This window comes from Corythoichthys intestinalis, chromosome 4 (assembly GCF_030265065.1).
Source record: "Corythoichthys intestinalis isolate RoL2023-P3 chromosome 4, ASM3026506v1, whole genome shotgun sequence".
In the NCBI taxonomy this organism is placed as follows: Eukaryota; Metazoa; Chordata; class Actinopteri; order Syngnathiformes; family Syngnathidae; genus Corythoichthys; species Corythoichthys intestinalis.
In genome coordinates, this window is record NC_080398.1 from 9,702,607 (window position 1) to 9,714,504 (window position 11,898).

The following is an 11,898-nucleotide window of genomic DNA, read 5'->3' on the forward strand; positions in this document are numbered from 1 at the left end:
CAGCACACCCACAAAAAGCTAGATGCGGGCGTTAGTAAACGGCCGCCATCTTAAAGCAGTACACTTCCCTGCAAGGCTGTTGAGCGAACCTTCCAAACAAACCTAATTAACTTTTTATCTAAAATACTCCTAAATCGGTAAAATATTGACTTGAATCTATCTTTAAAATAGTTTTAAAACTTTCACATGTCGAAAGTAGACAAAAGGGAAATTATGGAATAACGGGAGCAATTTTAACAACTTTAACGGTTGATTCACAACCTTAAATTAATTGAATTTAGTTTAAAGCTGCTGATACAGAATGGGGACTGGAGTTTTTTTATTTACTGTTATTTTTGTATATTTGTTTACTGCTATATGTTAACTTGATACTTCAATAGTAGTTTGGTTTAGCCTGAGAGTATTTTTGAACGATTTTGGAACTAATGTACAAAACATTTTTAAAAAATGTAAAAAAAAATAATAATAAAAAAAAAGGAGGGGGGTGCATCAATAATCGTTTTATAATCGAATCGGAGCCTCTGAATCGTAATCGTAATCGAATCGTTAGGTGCCCAAAGATTCCCAGCTCTAATAGGGACGGTAGGGACATAACACTACCAACTTTTCAGAATGCTCAAATTCTCCCAACCAACTTTTACGCACCAATTTTGCATTATATAATTCACTTCAATTATATAGGTATTTTAGATTGTCTTCCCATGTTGTAAGGATGGAATTAACCCTACCATTATTAAGTGAATTACAGTCCATTAAAGATGTTCAGTGACCCCTTTTCACTTGCTGAATGTGCTATTCCATTTTTTCCCCCACAAACGCAAGTTTGATAGGCTGATGACTTGACACCCCCCCCCAACCCCCCCATACACACACGCGCGTTCACAGCCGGTGTTCTGTCAAAATTTTCACCCTGATAATATTTTGCTCCCAAAGCTTTTGTGGTGTCCAGTAAGCACTCTTTTACATTTAGTTGGATTCTCAATTTTATCCAAAGGTGCTAAATAAACAAATTACATCATAAACATACACGTGCAACATGAAGATGGCATAAAAAAATGCTAAAAGACACAGCGATGACGTTAACAGTGAAAGAGCTGCGTGCAGTTGAGTTGTGTGTAGCCACATGGCAGGATGTGTGTGAAGAGAACATTTTTTACATGTCTGTCCATGATCACACGTAAGTAAATATTCCTTTCTTTATCGAAAGTTTGTAGTGTTTACTTTAGTACGCGCATGCGCAGAACCGTTTCTTTTGTTGCATTCCTGGATAGTTAAGAGATGATTAACAAGTTTGTATTTCTTGTGTATGTTAATATAATTTGTATTCAAATACTGCAATTTAATTTGCTTATAAAATCCAGACGCCTATTCTGGAAGTTTTCAAAATTTTTCTTTAGTAGTTTTAGAAAACAAAGGTTGGAATCGAATGGTGTGCCACCTAAAGCAATACATGTGCACTGCAAAACCCACTGCCTTAAAACTGGGGAAAACTAAAAAAAAAAAAAAAAAAAAAAACTTACCTTGTTTTCAGTGTAAATCTACTAGAAATAGGTAAAATTATCTGCTAGTGATTCAAGTCAATTTTACACACTTAGATTTCTTGAAATGAGAAAATACCTAGCTGAAAATAAGCTTAACAGACTTACAGTGCCTTGCAAAAGTATTCGGCCCCCTTGAATCTTGCAACCTTTCGCCACATTTCAGGCTTCAAACATAAAGATATGAAATTTAATTTTTTTTGTCAAGAGTCAACAACAAGTGGGACACAATCGTGACGTGGAACAACATTTATTGGATAATTTAAACTTTTTTAACAAATAAAAAACTGAAAAGTGGGGCGTGCAATATTATTCGGCCCCTTTACTTTCAGTGCAGCAAACTCACTCCAGAAGTTCAGTGAGGATCTCTGAATGATCCAATGTTGTCCTAAATGACCGATGATGATAAATAGAATCCACCTGTGTGTAATCAAGTCTTCGTATAAATGCACCTGCTCTGTGATAGTCTCAGGGTTCTGTTTAAAGTGCAGAGAGCATTATGAAAACCAAGGAACACACCAGGCAGGTCCGAGATACTGTTGTGGAGAAGTTTAAAGCTGGATTTGGATACAAAAAGATTTCCCAAGCTTTAAACATCTCGAGGAGCACTGTGCAAGCCATCATATTGAAATGGAAGGAGCATCAGACCACTGCAAATCTACCAAGACCCGGCCGTCCTACCAAACTTTCTTCTCAAACAAGGAGAAAACTGATCAGAGATGCAGCCAAGAGGCCCATGATCACTCTGGATGAACTGCAGAGATCTACAGCTGAGGTGGGAGAGTCTGTCCATAGGACAACAATCAGTCGTACACTGCACAAATCTGGCCTTTATGGAAGAGTGGCAAGAAGAAAGCCATTTCTCAAAGATATCCATAAAAAGTCTCGTTTTAAGTTTGCCACAAGCCACCTGGGAGACACACCAAACATGTCAGATGAAACCAAAATTGAACTTTTTGGCCACAATGCAAAACGATATGCTTGGCGTAAAAGCAACACAGCTCATCACCCTGAACACACCATCCCCACTGTCAAACATGGTGGTGGCAGCATCATGGTTTGGGAGTGCTTTTCTTCAGCAGGGACAGGGAAGATGGTTAAAATTGACGGGAAGATGGATGCAGCCAAATACAGGAACATTCTGGAAGAAAACCTGTTGGTATCTGCACAAGACCTGAGACTGGGACAGAGATTTTTCTTCCAACAGGACAATGATCCAAAACATAAAGCCAAATCTACAATGGAATGGTTCAAAAATAAACGTATCCAGGTGTTAGAATGGCCAAGTCAAAGTCCAGACCTGAATCCAATCGAGAATCTGTGGAAAGAGCTGAAGACTGCTGTTCACAAACACTCTCCATCCAACCTCACTGAGCTCGAGCTGTTTTGCAAGGAAGAATGGGCAAGAATGTCAGTCTCTCGATGTGCAAAACTGATAGAAACATACCCCAAGCGACTTGCAGCTGTAATTGGAGCAAAAGGTGGCACTACAAAGTATTAACGCAAGGGGGCCGAATAATATTGCACGCCCCACTTTTCAGTTTTTTATTTGTTAAAAAAGTTTAAATTATCCAATAAATTTTGTTCCACTTCACGATTGTGTCCCACTTGTTGTTGATTCTTGACAAAAAATTAAAATTTTATATATTTATGTTTGAAGCCTGAAATGTGGCGAAAGGTTGCAAGGTCCAAGGGGGCCGAATACTTTTGCAAGGCACTGTATTTTAAGCAAAACGTTTAGATATCTAATATTTTTTTAAAAAATTGTTTGTCAGAAATGTTCTCAATTCAAGAATATTGTTCAAAACATTATTTGAAAACATTTTTTTTTAATTTAGATGAAAAATGACCAACTTTTAGATGTACGACCTTAAGAACAAATACTGTAGTAATATTTACTTATTATAAGAGGAAGAATCTCACACATGAATCTGTTAACTAGCCTTTAACACTCAAAACATGGAGAAAATTATTCGACTAGATTTAAGAAAAATGATCAGATAAAGACGTTAACATTATTTTTTTAAATTAATTACATTTGCAGTGTGAAAGTTAGTATAAATCAGTACTTCTCAAATGGTGGGGCGCGCGCCCCCAGGGGGGCGCAGAGCGATGCCAGGGGGGGCGCGAGTGACCTCGGGGAACATGCTTTTTTTTTTTTTTTGCCGTACTAGAATAAAGTGTACTTGCACATCCACTCCGTGGGTGGCAGTGGCGCTCTCATTTTCAAAGTGCGTGCAGTATTTTTGAAGTAAGCAAGAGCACACGGAAGAGACTCATGCAGAGCTGGACTCACGCAGCCAGCGACCCACTGTCTTTCTCACGTGTCCGGCCGAGAAGTGCCGTTTTCGGCTTGGGATCGTCACGACCACCGCCCTCACCTACGGTTCTCCCTCGGCCGCCGAGAATGCGCTTTTTTCGGGCCGTTTGCCTTTGACTTTTAATATAGTGGGAAATGAGGAAAGACCACTGTTTACTGAGTCTAAAAATGATTATAGCGGAGAAGCCAAATCAGTTAAGACGCCACTTAAAGACATTAGACCTCAATCTCATTGATAGGCCGCTTGATTGTTTTTCAGCGAAAATGTGCCGAATATTGCCAATTGTCACAATCGTCCCGCTTTGTCAGTGTTATATCAGTAAACCAGTGAGCACTGTGGTGAATCAGCGAAAATAAAAACTTTCCTTCTGTCCAGAGACCTTTTTCCCCCCTTCTATTCAGTTTTGTTTTTTTTCGGTCAAATTTTTTGGCATGTTGTCCTGAAGAGTAAATGTTTCTAATCAATTTGAATTTGTTATTATTTACTGATTTTATTACATTTTATTTTTCAGTATCAAATGGTCAAAAATGTACCTTGAGTGTATTTTTACAGTTTGGATGTGACTTTTTTTTTTTTTTAACTTCAGGCAAATTGATGCGCATTAAGTCTTTTCTGTTACAAGCAACACAATGTTAAAAAAGTTATACTTTATTATAAGTTGATCTATGTTACTTTTTTTCTTTAATAGAAAAAAAAGGACACAATGTTAGGCTGAGGCGTACTTATAATAGTAATATAGACGAATGATACTATTTACAGTGGCGGCAGAGAGTTGGGGGGGGCGCGAAACATTTACGTCTTCCTTGGGGGGGCGTAACAGAAAATAATTGAGAAGCACTGGTATAAATCAATACAGATTTATTTTGCATTAATCATTAATCCTAATAATTAATTAGGTTCATATTGGTGGGAAATGTCGCCCTGACCCCCGTTCACCTTATCGGTTTCGTTTTATTAATGTCCCATCCCCGGTAAAAAGTGTACATGCAGGTTATGCTGTTATATCATCCCTACTAAAATTGATACCAAACCTACACCCTTCCCAGATAGCAGACCGACAATGAATAAACGATTTTCCATCAGAATCATCAGTATGGTTAAAATCGAAATTTTCGACGTCAAGTGACGTTGAAACAGCGCTGTTCTATGGTATTTCAGGCGATGGTTAACATTGTTTTCTAGTTGATGAACTAATGTTGACAAATAGCTGACTTATGATTGACTGAGAAATATGATTGAAAAGTCATTGAATTATAGATGAGTGGGCATTTTGGTCGAAAACATAACATTGATTCAGCGTTGTTCCAATATTATCAAAAATCGAAATGATGTTTAGGTTTTGCAAGGATTTCAATGTTGAAAAACATGAATTGAGGGTGCAAAAGTGACGTTGATTCAACGATATAAGATCGACAGCGGAATGTTGATCAAACATCTTTTCAACGTCGGTCTGCTATTTGGGTTGCGTCCTGTCATTGATAAAAAATCTGCGACAATATACAGTCCCAGACAAAAGTCTTGTCGCTTATCCATTTTGTAGAAACAATTGCTAATGGAAGGCAACATAAATAGTCTGAAATATCAACAAATTTTAGCTGCCTCTTACATTCCTAACCATAAAAAGGGACAAATTCTGCAGCAGGATGGTGGTCCATCGCATATTTCAATCTCTACCTCAAAGTTCCTCAAGGCAAAGAACATCGAGATCCTCCAGGACTGGCCAGCCCAGTCACCAGACATGAACATCATTGAGCATGTCTGGGGTAGGATGAAAGAGGAAGCATGGAAGACAAAACCCAAGAATGTTGATGCACTCTGGGAGGCATGCAAGAATGCTTTTTTTGATGTTCCTGATGACTTCATCAATAAATTGTATAAATCCTTGCCGAACCGCATGAATGCAGTCGTTCAAGCCCATGGAAGTCAGACAAAATATTAAATTTGAAACTCACAGCACCACTACTTAATTCGCTTATGTTATCTAACATATTTTTGTATTTGAAGTACATTTTTTGTTCAAGTTTCACACTACTTTCTGTAGGCGACAAAACTTTAGTCTTTCCAAAATTTGACCTTTATGTCTTCATTAAATGATAAATCTTTTTTCTGTGAAACAAATATATTTTTTGTAAATTCAACATCATTTGGGAGGGTCTTAGCTTTCATATGAGCAATTTCTGAAACCAATTGAATAATTAAAAGTCAGGTTATTAGCAATCGTTTCTACAAAATGGATAAGCGACCAGACTTTTGTCAGGGAATGTATTGGAAACTTTAACTTAATTTTAAAATAAATGAATAATAGCTCTCATACATTGAACACACGCAAACAAAACACATTTTAACTATGCAAAATAAAACTATGTATTTAGGTATTGATTAGCACTTGTAGTTCCTCTTTTTTCCTTGACATGAAATGGAAGACAATCATATCACATCAACATTGAGAAAACATTTTACACTTCCAACAGTCCAATAATACACACCTTCAACCCTATCAGCGCAGCGTATCTTGGCTTTTTCCCTCATCATTTTGGGAATGAGTACGTCCGTTTCCACATGTCTCAAATGGATCTCCTCTAGAGGAGAGTAAAACAACAGAAAATGACAATCCCAAAGGTTACTGACGCTAGCGACTCGCTGCGTGTACCATTATTTTAACAACATTTACTTATTGCACTCATAACATTCTTCATAGCATGTCATTTTACAAATCGCTTGAACTGTAATTGTAAAATATGCGCTATCTTTCTTTGCGACAGTAACATAGCTTGCTACACCTACTACCATTTACTGGAGCTAAGTAGCAGCATGCGATCTTATACGTGTATATCCAGATAACTACGTCGTGCGAATAATGTCAATTGTTAAAATGCCCAAAATATTTGATTACCTGTTTTAGTTACTTCCATTGTAGTGGAGCCACTCACAGCATTACAAAACGCTCCCAATGTGACCCGACGGTGTGAGCATTGTGCTACTTCCGCTGAGGTAGTTGTAGTTGTGACCTTAAAAACTACAAATCCCAGAAGCACCTCACTGTACATCGAGCCATTGACGTCCGTCCCATTGCAGTAAAAGTGTATCACGCCAGAAATTCATAGGCAGAGTTCGACTTTCGGGGCAGGGGGGGCACAACATGTTGATGACCCCGAAACGCAGTGTCATTAATAAAATTAAATTACAAGGCTATTTATAATAATAATTTGAAAATGTGCGTTTTTTCTTTTGCCATCATTCTTGAGGGGAATTCCAAATCAGGTTGCTTTGGCTATACTTTTCGCCAAGATCGTCATCCATTAAATATGGTACGCCCACCGGTGTCGTGCCAATGTAGTTACCCCAGTCAAAAACTGTATCCCCTGGGCAGAGCCCCTGCGCTGCACTGATTTGCTTGATTTCCGTGTTTGGGGATGTAGTTGTCTAAGAGGTTTTTACACATGGCGCATCCATAAAAAAAACAACTTTTTTATGTCATATAATGTAAAATATGTACTGAATGTAAAAAAGGCAATGTTTCACCGTTTTACCCGTAGTATGACCTTTAACTGTTATTACTGTAATTCAAGTCCTGTATGGAGTTTCTCCAGTGTAATAAACGTTGATGTACAAAATATATAACTGTAGTTCTTTTCTGGCTTCAATAATTGTTTAAGTCGACATAACTCATAATTAATGTGTGTGTGCGCTCCTGTGGCCAGGAGACACAATTTTTGACGGGGGTGACTACATTGGCAAGACACCGGTGGTGGCTCTGTTGTACAATTAGCGTCTTTAGTGGGGCAAATTGAAATTCCGCTCAGCATTTTGACAGAGGTCTCTTGCGTTTCATGGTCCACATTTTCAATCTTTGGTTCTTGCTTAGCCGATCAGTCTATCTACGTTCCTACCCTCACCTATGGACACGAGCTGTGGGTTGTGACCGAATGAACAAGAGCCCGGATACAAGCGGCCGACATGAGTTTCCTCCGCAGGGTGTTCGGGCTCTCCCTTAGAGATAGGGTGAGAATCCCGGTCATCCGGGAGGGGCTTGGTGTCGAGCCGCTACTCCTCCTCGTTGAGAGGAGCCAGTTGAGGTGGCTCGGGCATCTGGTTCGGATGCCTCCTGGACACCTTCCTGGAGAGGTGTTCCGGGCATGTCCCACCGGCGGGAGGCCCCGGGGTCAGCCCAGGACACGCTGGAGAGACTATGTCGCTCGGCTGGCCTGGGAACGCCTTGGAATCCCGCGGGAGGAGCTGGCTGAAGTGGCTGGGGAGAGGGAAGCCTGGGCTTCCCTGCTAAAGCTGTTGCCCCCGCGACCCGACCCCGGACTAAGCAGAACATAATGGATGGATGGATAGATGGTTCTTGCTCAGTAGTTGTTGTCGCTTTTGAAAGCTTAGGTTTGAAAAAAATTTGCATATCCATCTTCCCTCTTCGGTCCTCGGGTGGTTTTGGCTAAGCAAAGCAAATGACCGTCTAAGGTGCTAGTCACAAAATAAAAATTAAATATTAATTAAATAAAATAAAAAAATTTGACCCATTATAAAAATGTCTTTTTTTTTGTTCAGTTGGTTCTTTTTTTTTCTTTTTTTTTTTTATTGCTTTACAACTTTTATAGACAATATTTTACCTGGAAATTCTTAATTTCAAAATCATTTACTGTATAGGAAAACCAATTACATGCAATGACACTTTTTGGCCTCAGCCCCCCCCCTGAAAATCCGCTTATACAGAAAGTATCCTATAAAGACAACAATGGTAACATTTAAAATTAATATTGATACTTAATGTTTTTTTCTGCAAATGCAGAGGAAACTGTTTCCCATTTGTTTTGGGAATGTACTTACATCTTTTAGGTTGACCTGAGCAATTTTATGAACTCCAAAGTTGAGCCCTCATTGAAAATAGTTTTTTGACATAATTTGTTTGGCTTAACTAACATTGAAGAACTAGAAATAGATCTAAAAAAAAATAGATATCTTACTTTTGGCAAAATTCCCCATTCACTGTCTAAAATATGTAACTCAAAGACCAAATTTTCCTGTTTTTGGAAAATGTTTTTCAAAAGTTTCCCTTTGACCCCCAAGGCTATAAGGACCAAGAAACTTTGCAAACAATACAACTTGTTTTGAAAATAACGCTGTCCCTTTACTTATTATTATTATTTTTACTGGGGCGTGGATTTGATCTCAACATTGATAGGGACGATATTACTTTAACGCACATAATGCGAACAAGGATTCAAATAAGGGACAGCAGGCTTGATTTCGTTGTTCCTTGTGGAGGCTGGCCTGACTGCAGTAGTTTTGCAGGTTAGCAAGTTTAATGTTATGCTAACTCTGATGCAGGTCGGAGTTTCAGTAGCAAAATTAGTAGTGTTTTCCCCACTTCCACAACATTGACGTCTTTTTACATGACTTACAGTGGCTGCTGCTGGCCAGAAAAAAAGGAGGAGGCGGCAAGTTGTTGACATGAATCTGTCGGGGCTGTGTAAGTATGTGCGTGTGTCTTTGTGGTGGGATGGGGTGCTTCAAGTCATCAGCCAACCAAACGTTCATTTGAGACGGGATGGGAAATGGACCAGCACATTCACCAAGTGAAAAGGGATAAATTTAAGACTGAAAAAACTTGAAAGGGTCTATTCTATTTTTACAACATATGGGAAGACCATCTAAATTACCTATATAACTGAATTCTTTATATAATGCAAATAAGGTTGCTTAAAAGTTGGTGGGGACAATTTGAGCATCCTGAAAAAATGGTAGTGTTATGTCCCTCGTGTCCTTATGCAAACCTACACCCTTGTATTTTTATTTTTGCTGTTGTTGTAAATATGCAGATTGTATGTAATTCTTCAGCCCATGTTGGTATACAGTATTTGTATTTGTTGTGAATAAAGTTTTTTAAAAATCGTGCCAAAAACTTGTACTTGCAAAAATAACGTGTTTGCAATAATATTCTGTGTCTGATGGGTTTGTGATTGCCAGAGTAATTGGTGTTTGCAAAAATATTTGTGTTTAATAAAGCGGCATGGAAAATGAATAAATTAATGAAAATAATCTTTGTTTGCAATTTTGTGCTTATTAAAATCAAATGTGTTTGCACAAACAACATGAGTGTGACCATTAATGTTGCTCTAGTAAAAGTTTGGTCTTACAAAACCTCAGTACAAGTCTGTTGAATGTGTGTGAAACAGAAAACAAATGTTTCTACGAGTACCAATCTTGCCATGGCACAAATCATGCCATTATTGAGTCAGAATATGGATTACTGGCTACTCAATCAACAATTTGACTATATGGTGGGTTGTTCATGAATGCCCTTGTCATCGACTGCCACAGACATGGACAGTATGTGTAGGCACCTTATCGGAATGCAATGGTTGGTAATTCCGAAAAGCTAAAAAAAAAAAACAACAACAACAACAACAACAAAAAACGGAATATTGACTTTAATATTGGCAACATTTTGAATATTGGCAACATGTAAACGTAGCCAGTATGTTCACCATCCCAGGGATCCAAGCTGATATGGCAGGACCGTGAGCTGCTGTTTCTGATCCAACACTCAAGCAGCAGGGCCCTTGAACCTGGCAGAAGGAGGTTAGGAAAGTTAAACCCTCTTACAACATGCTTCAATACTTCGGGCCCACAACCAACTTCTCCAGCTGTCTATTGACAGACAGAAAAATAAAGTCCCTGTCAGAGAATGTGGGGAAAAAAAGCAAGATATTTGTTCTGGAATAAAGCCATTTGTTACTAATTTCTGTAATCCAAAATCAGGTTTCAGATACCTCAAAAACCTAACTATCAAAAATAGAAGGATTTATTATTCAACATTGAAAACTATTTCTCTAGACTCAATTGATGTGGCTAAATTAGTCCCTATTTTCTCCAGGTTCCTGTCCTCGCCTCTTCAACATTCAGTTGGCAGATGGTTTGTGGTGGAAAGATCCTCGACAAGTGTTAAAGCCCCAGTCATGGGGAGCCTCTTCAGGTCTGATGGAGGGCACATAATCCCCTGGTTTGGGCAAAGGGATTACAAAACTACAGGCAGACTCTTTTATGGATCCTGCTGTGGGACACCTAAACAGGTCAGCACCGAGAGATCTGGAAATCGTTTGCAGAATTCAGATCATAGGGACGGGACTAAATTGCAATCTTTTCCATTTGGCGGTTAATTAAATGACAAACAACACAGCACAATAGCGCATGATGATGATGATACAGAATTGGACTTCTTTGGCCTAAAAGGCAGAATAGAATGCTGAAAATTGTGAGATTATTTATATGCTTCCAAACTTTGCTGTATTTTTCGGTCTATAAAGTGCACCAAATTATAAACTGCACCATCAATGAAAGACTTTATTTTTGATAAGTAACACTTGATTATAATGCGAATTAGTGAATCAATTTTTTCAATTTGTTCTCTTTTAACATTTCAATTATTATGTATGATTAATGAATGTATTTATTATTTGTTTCATTTATGGGTTTGATTAATATGTGTCATGAGCACGTTACTGGAGAAGTATAAAACAGTTATTGTCCAATAGAATAGGTTCACGGTCATTCAGCGGAATCCCAAATCATCAGGGTTCGTATTTACGGGTCGTTGAAATCCTTCATAATACTTGAATATTACTGTTGTGGTTTTTAAAGGTTTGAAAATTGCTTGAATTTTGCTTTAAGTCCTTGAAAATACTATATTAAGATCAAAATATTTCACAGCACCCTGTCTAAAAATACAAATTATTAAACTTAGAAAATAAAATACATTTGCTTCATCGCTGCTATACCATCCTTCTAAAGTTGCCTTCCCTTGATGTCCTGCGTCGCAGTGAGTACATTGCATTTGAGTCCATGTGTGAGTATTTTGGAGTTTAATCAAACGAACAGTAGATAAATAGAGTCATATTTAAATACATATGTGTGCATTTAGTACACATACTGTATGCATTTAAATACTTGCTGTGGTCTAGTACTATACTTTTATAGCACGACCAGTTCATTTTCTGCCCCTCCCTCCTCCAGCTACAGTTCTGGATCCAGTCTGG

General features: G+C 38.3%; 1 protein-coding gene across 1 annotated transcript in view; it reads right to left on the bottom strand.

Moving 5' to 3' along the window:
• The window catches only part of cmc1 (C-x(9)-C motif containing 1), a 13,752-nt gene extending 6,891 nt beyond the window's left edge, over positions 1–6,861 (bottom strand). The window contains exons 1-2 of the mRNA XM_057834217.1: positions 6,753–6,861; positions 6,346–6,438 (exon numbers count right to left, since the gene is read on the bottom strand). Coding sequence (XP_057690200.1) covers positions 6,346–6,438; positions 6,753–6,771 — 112 coding nt within the window. The 5' untranslated portion in view covers positions 6,772–6,861. The remainder of the gene's footprint in view (positions 1–6,345; positions 6,439–6,752) is intronic.
• Positions 6,862–11,898: the final 5,037 nt, after the last annotated feature.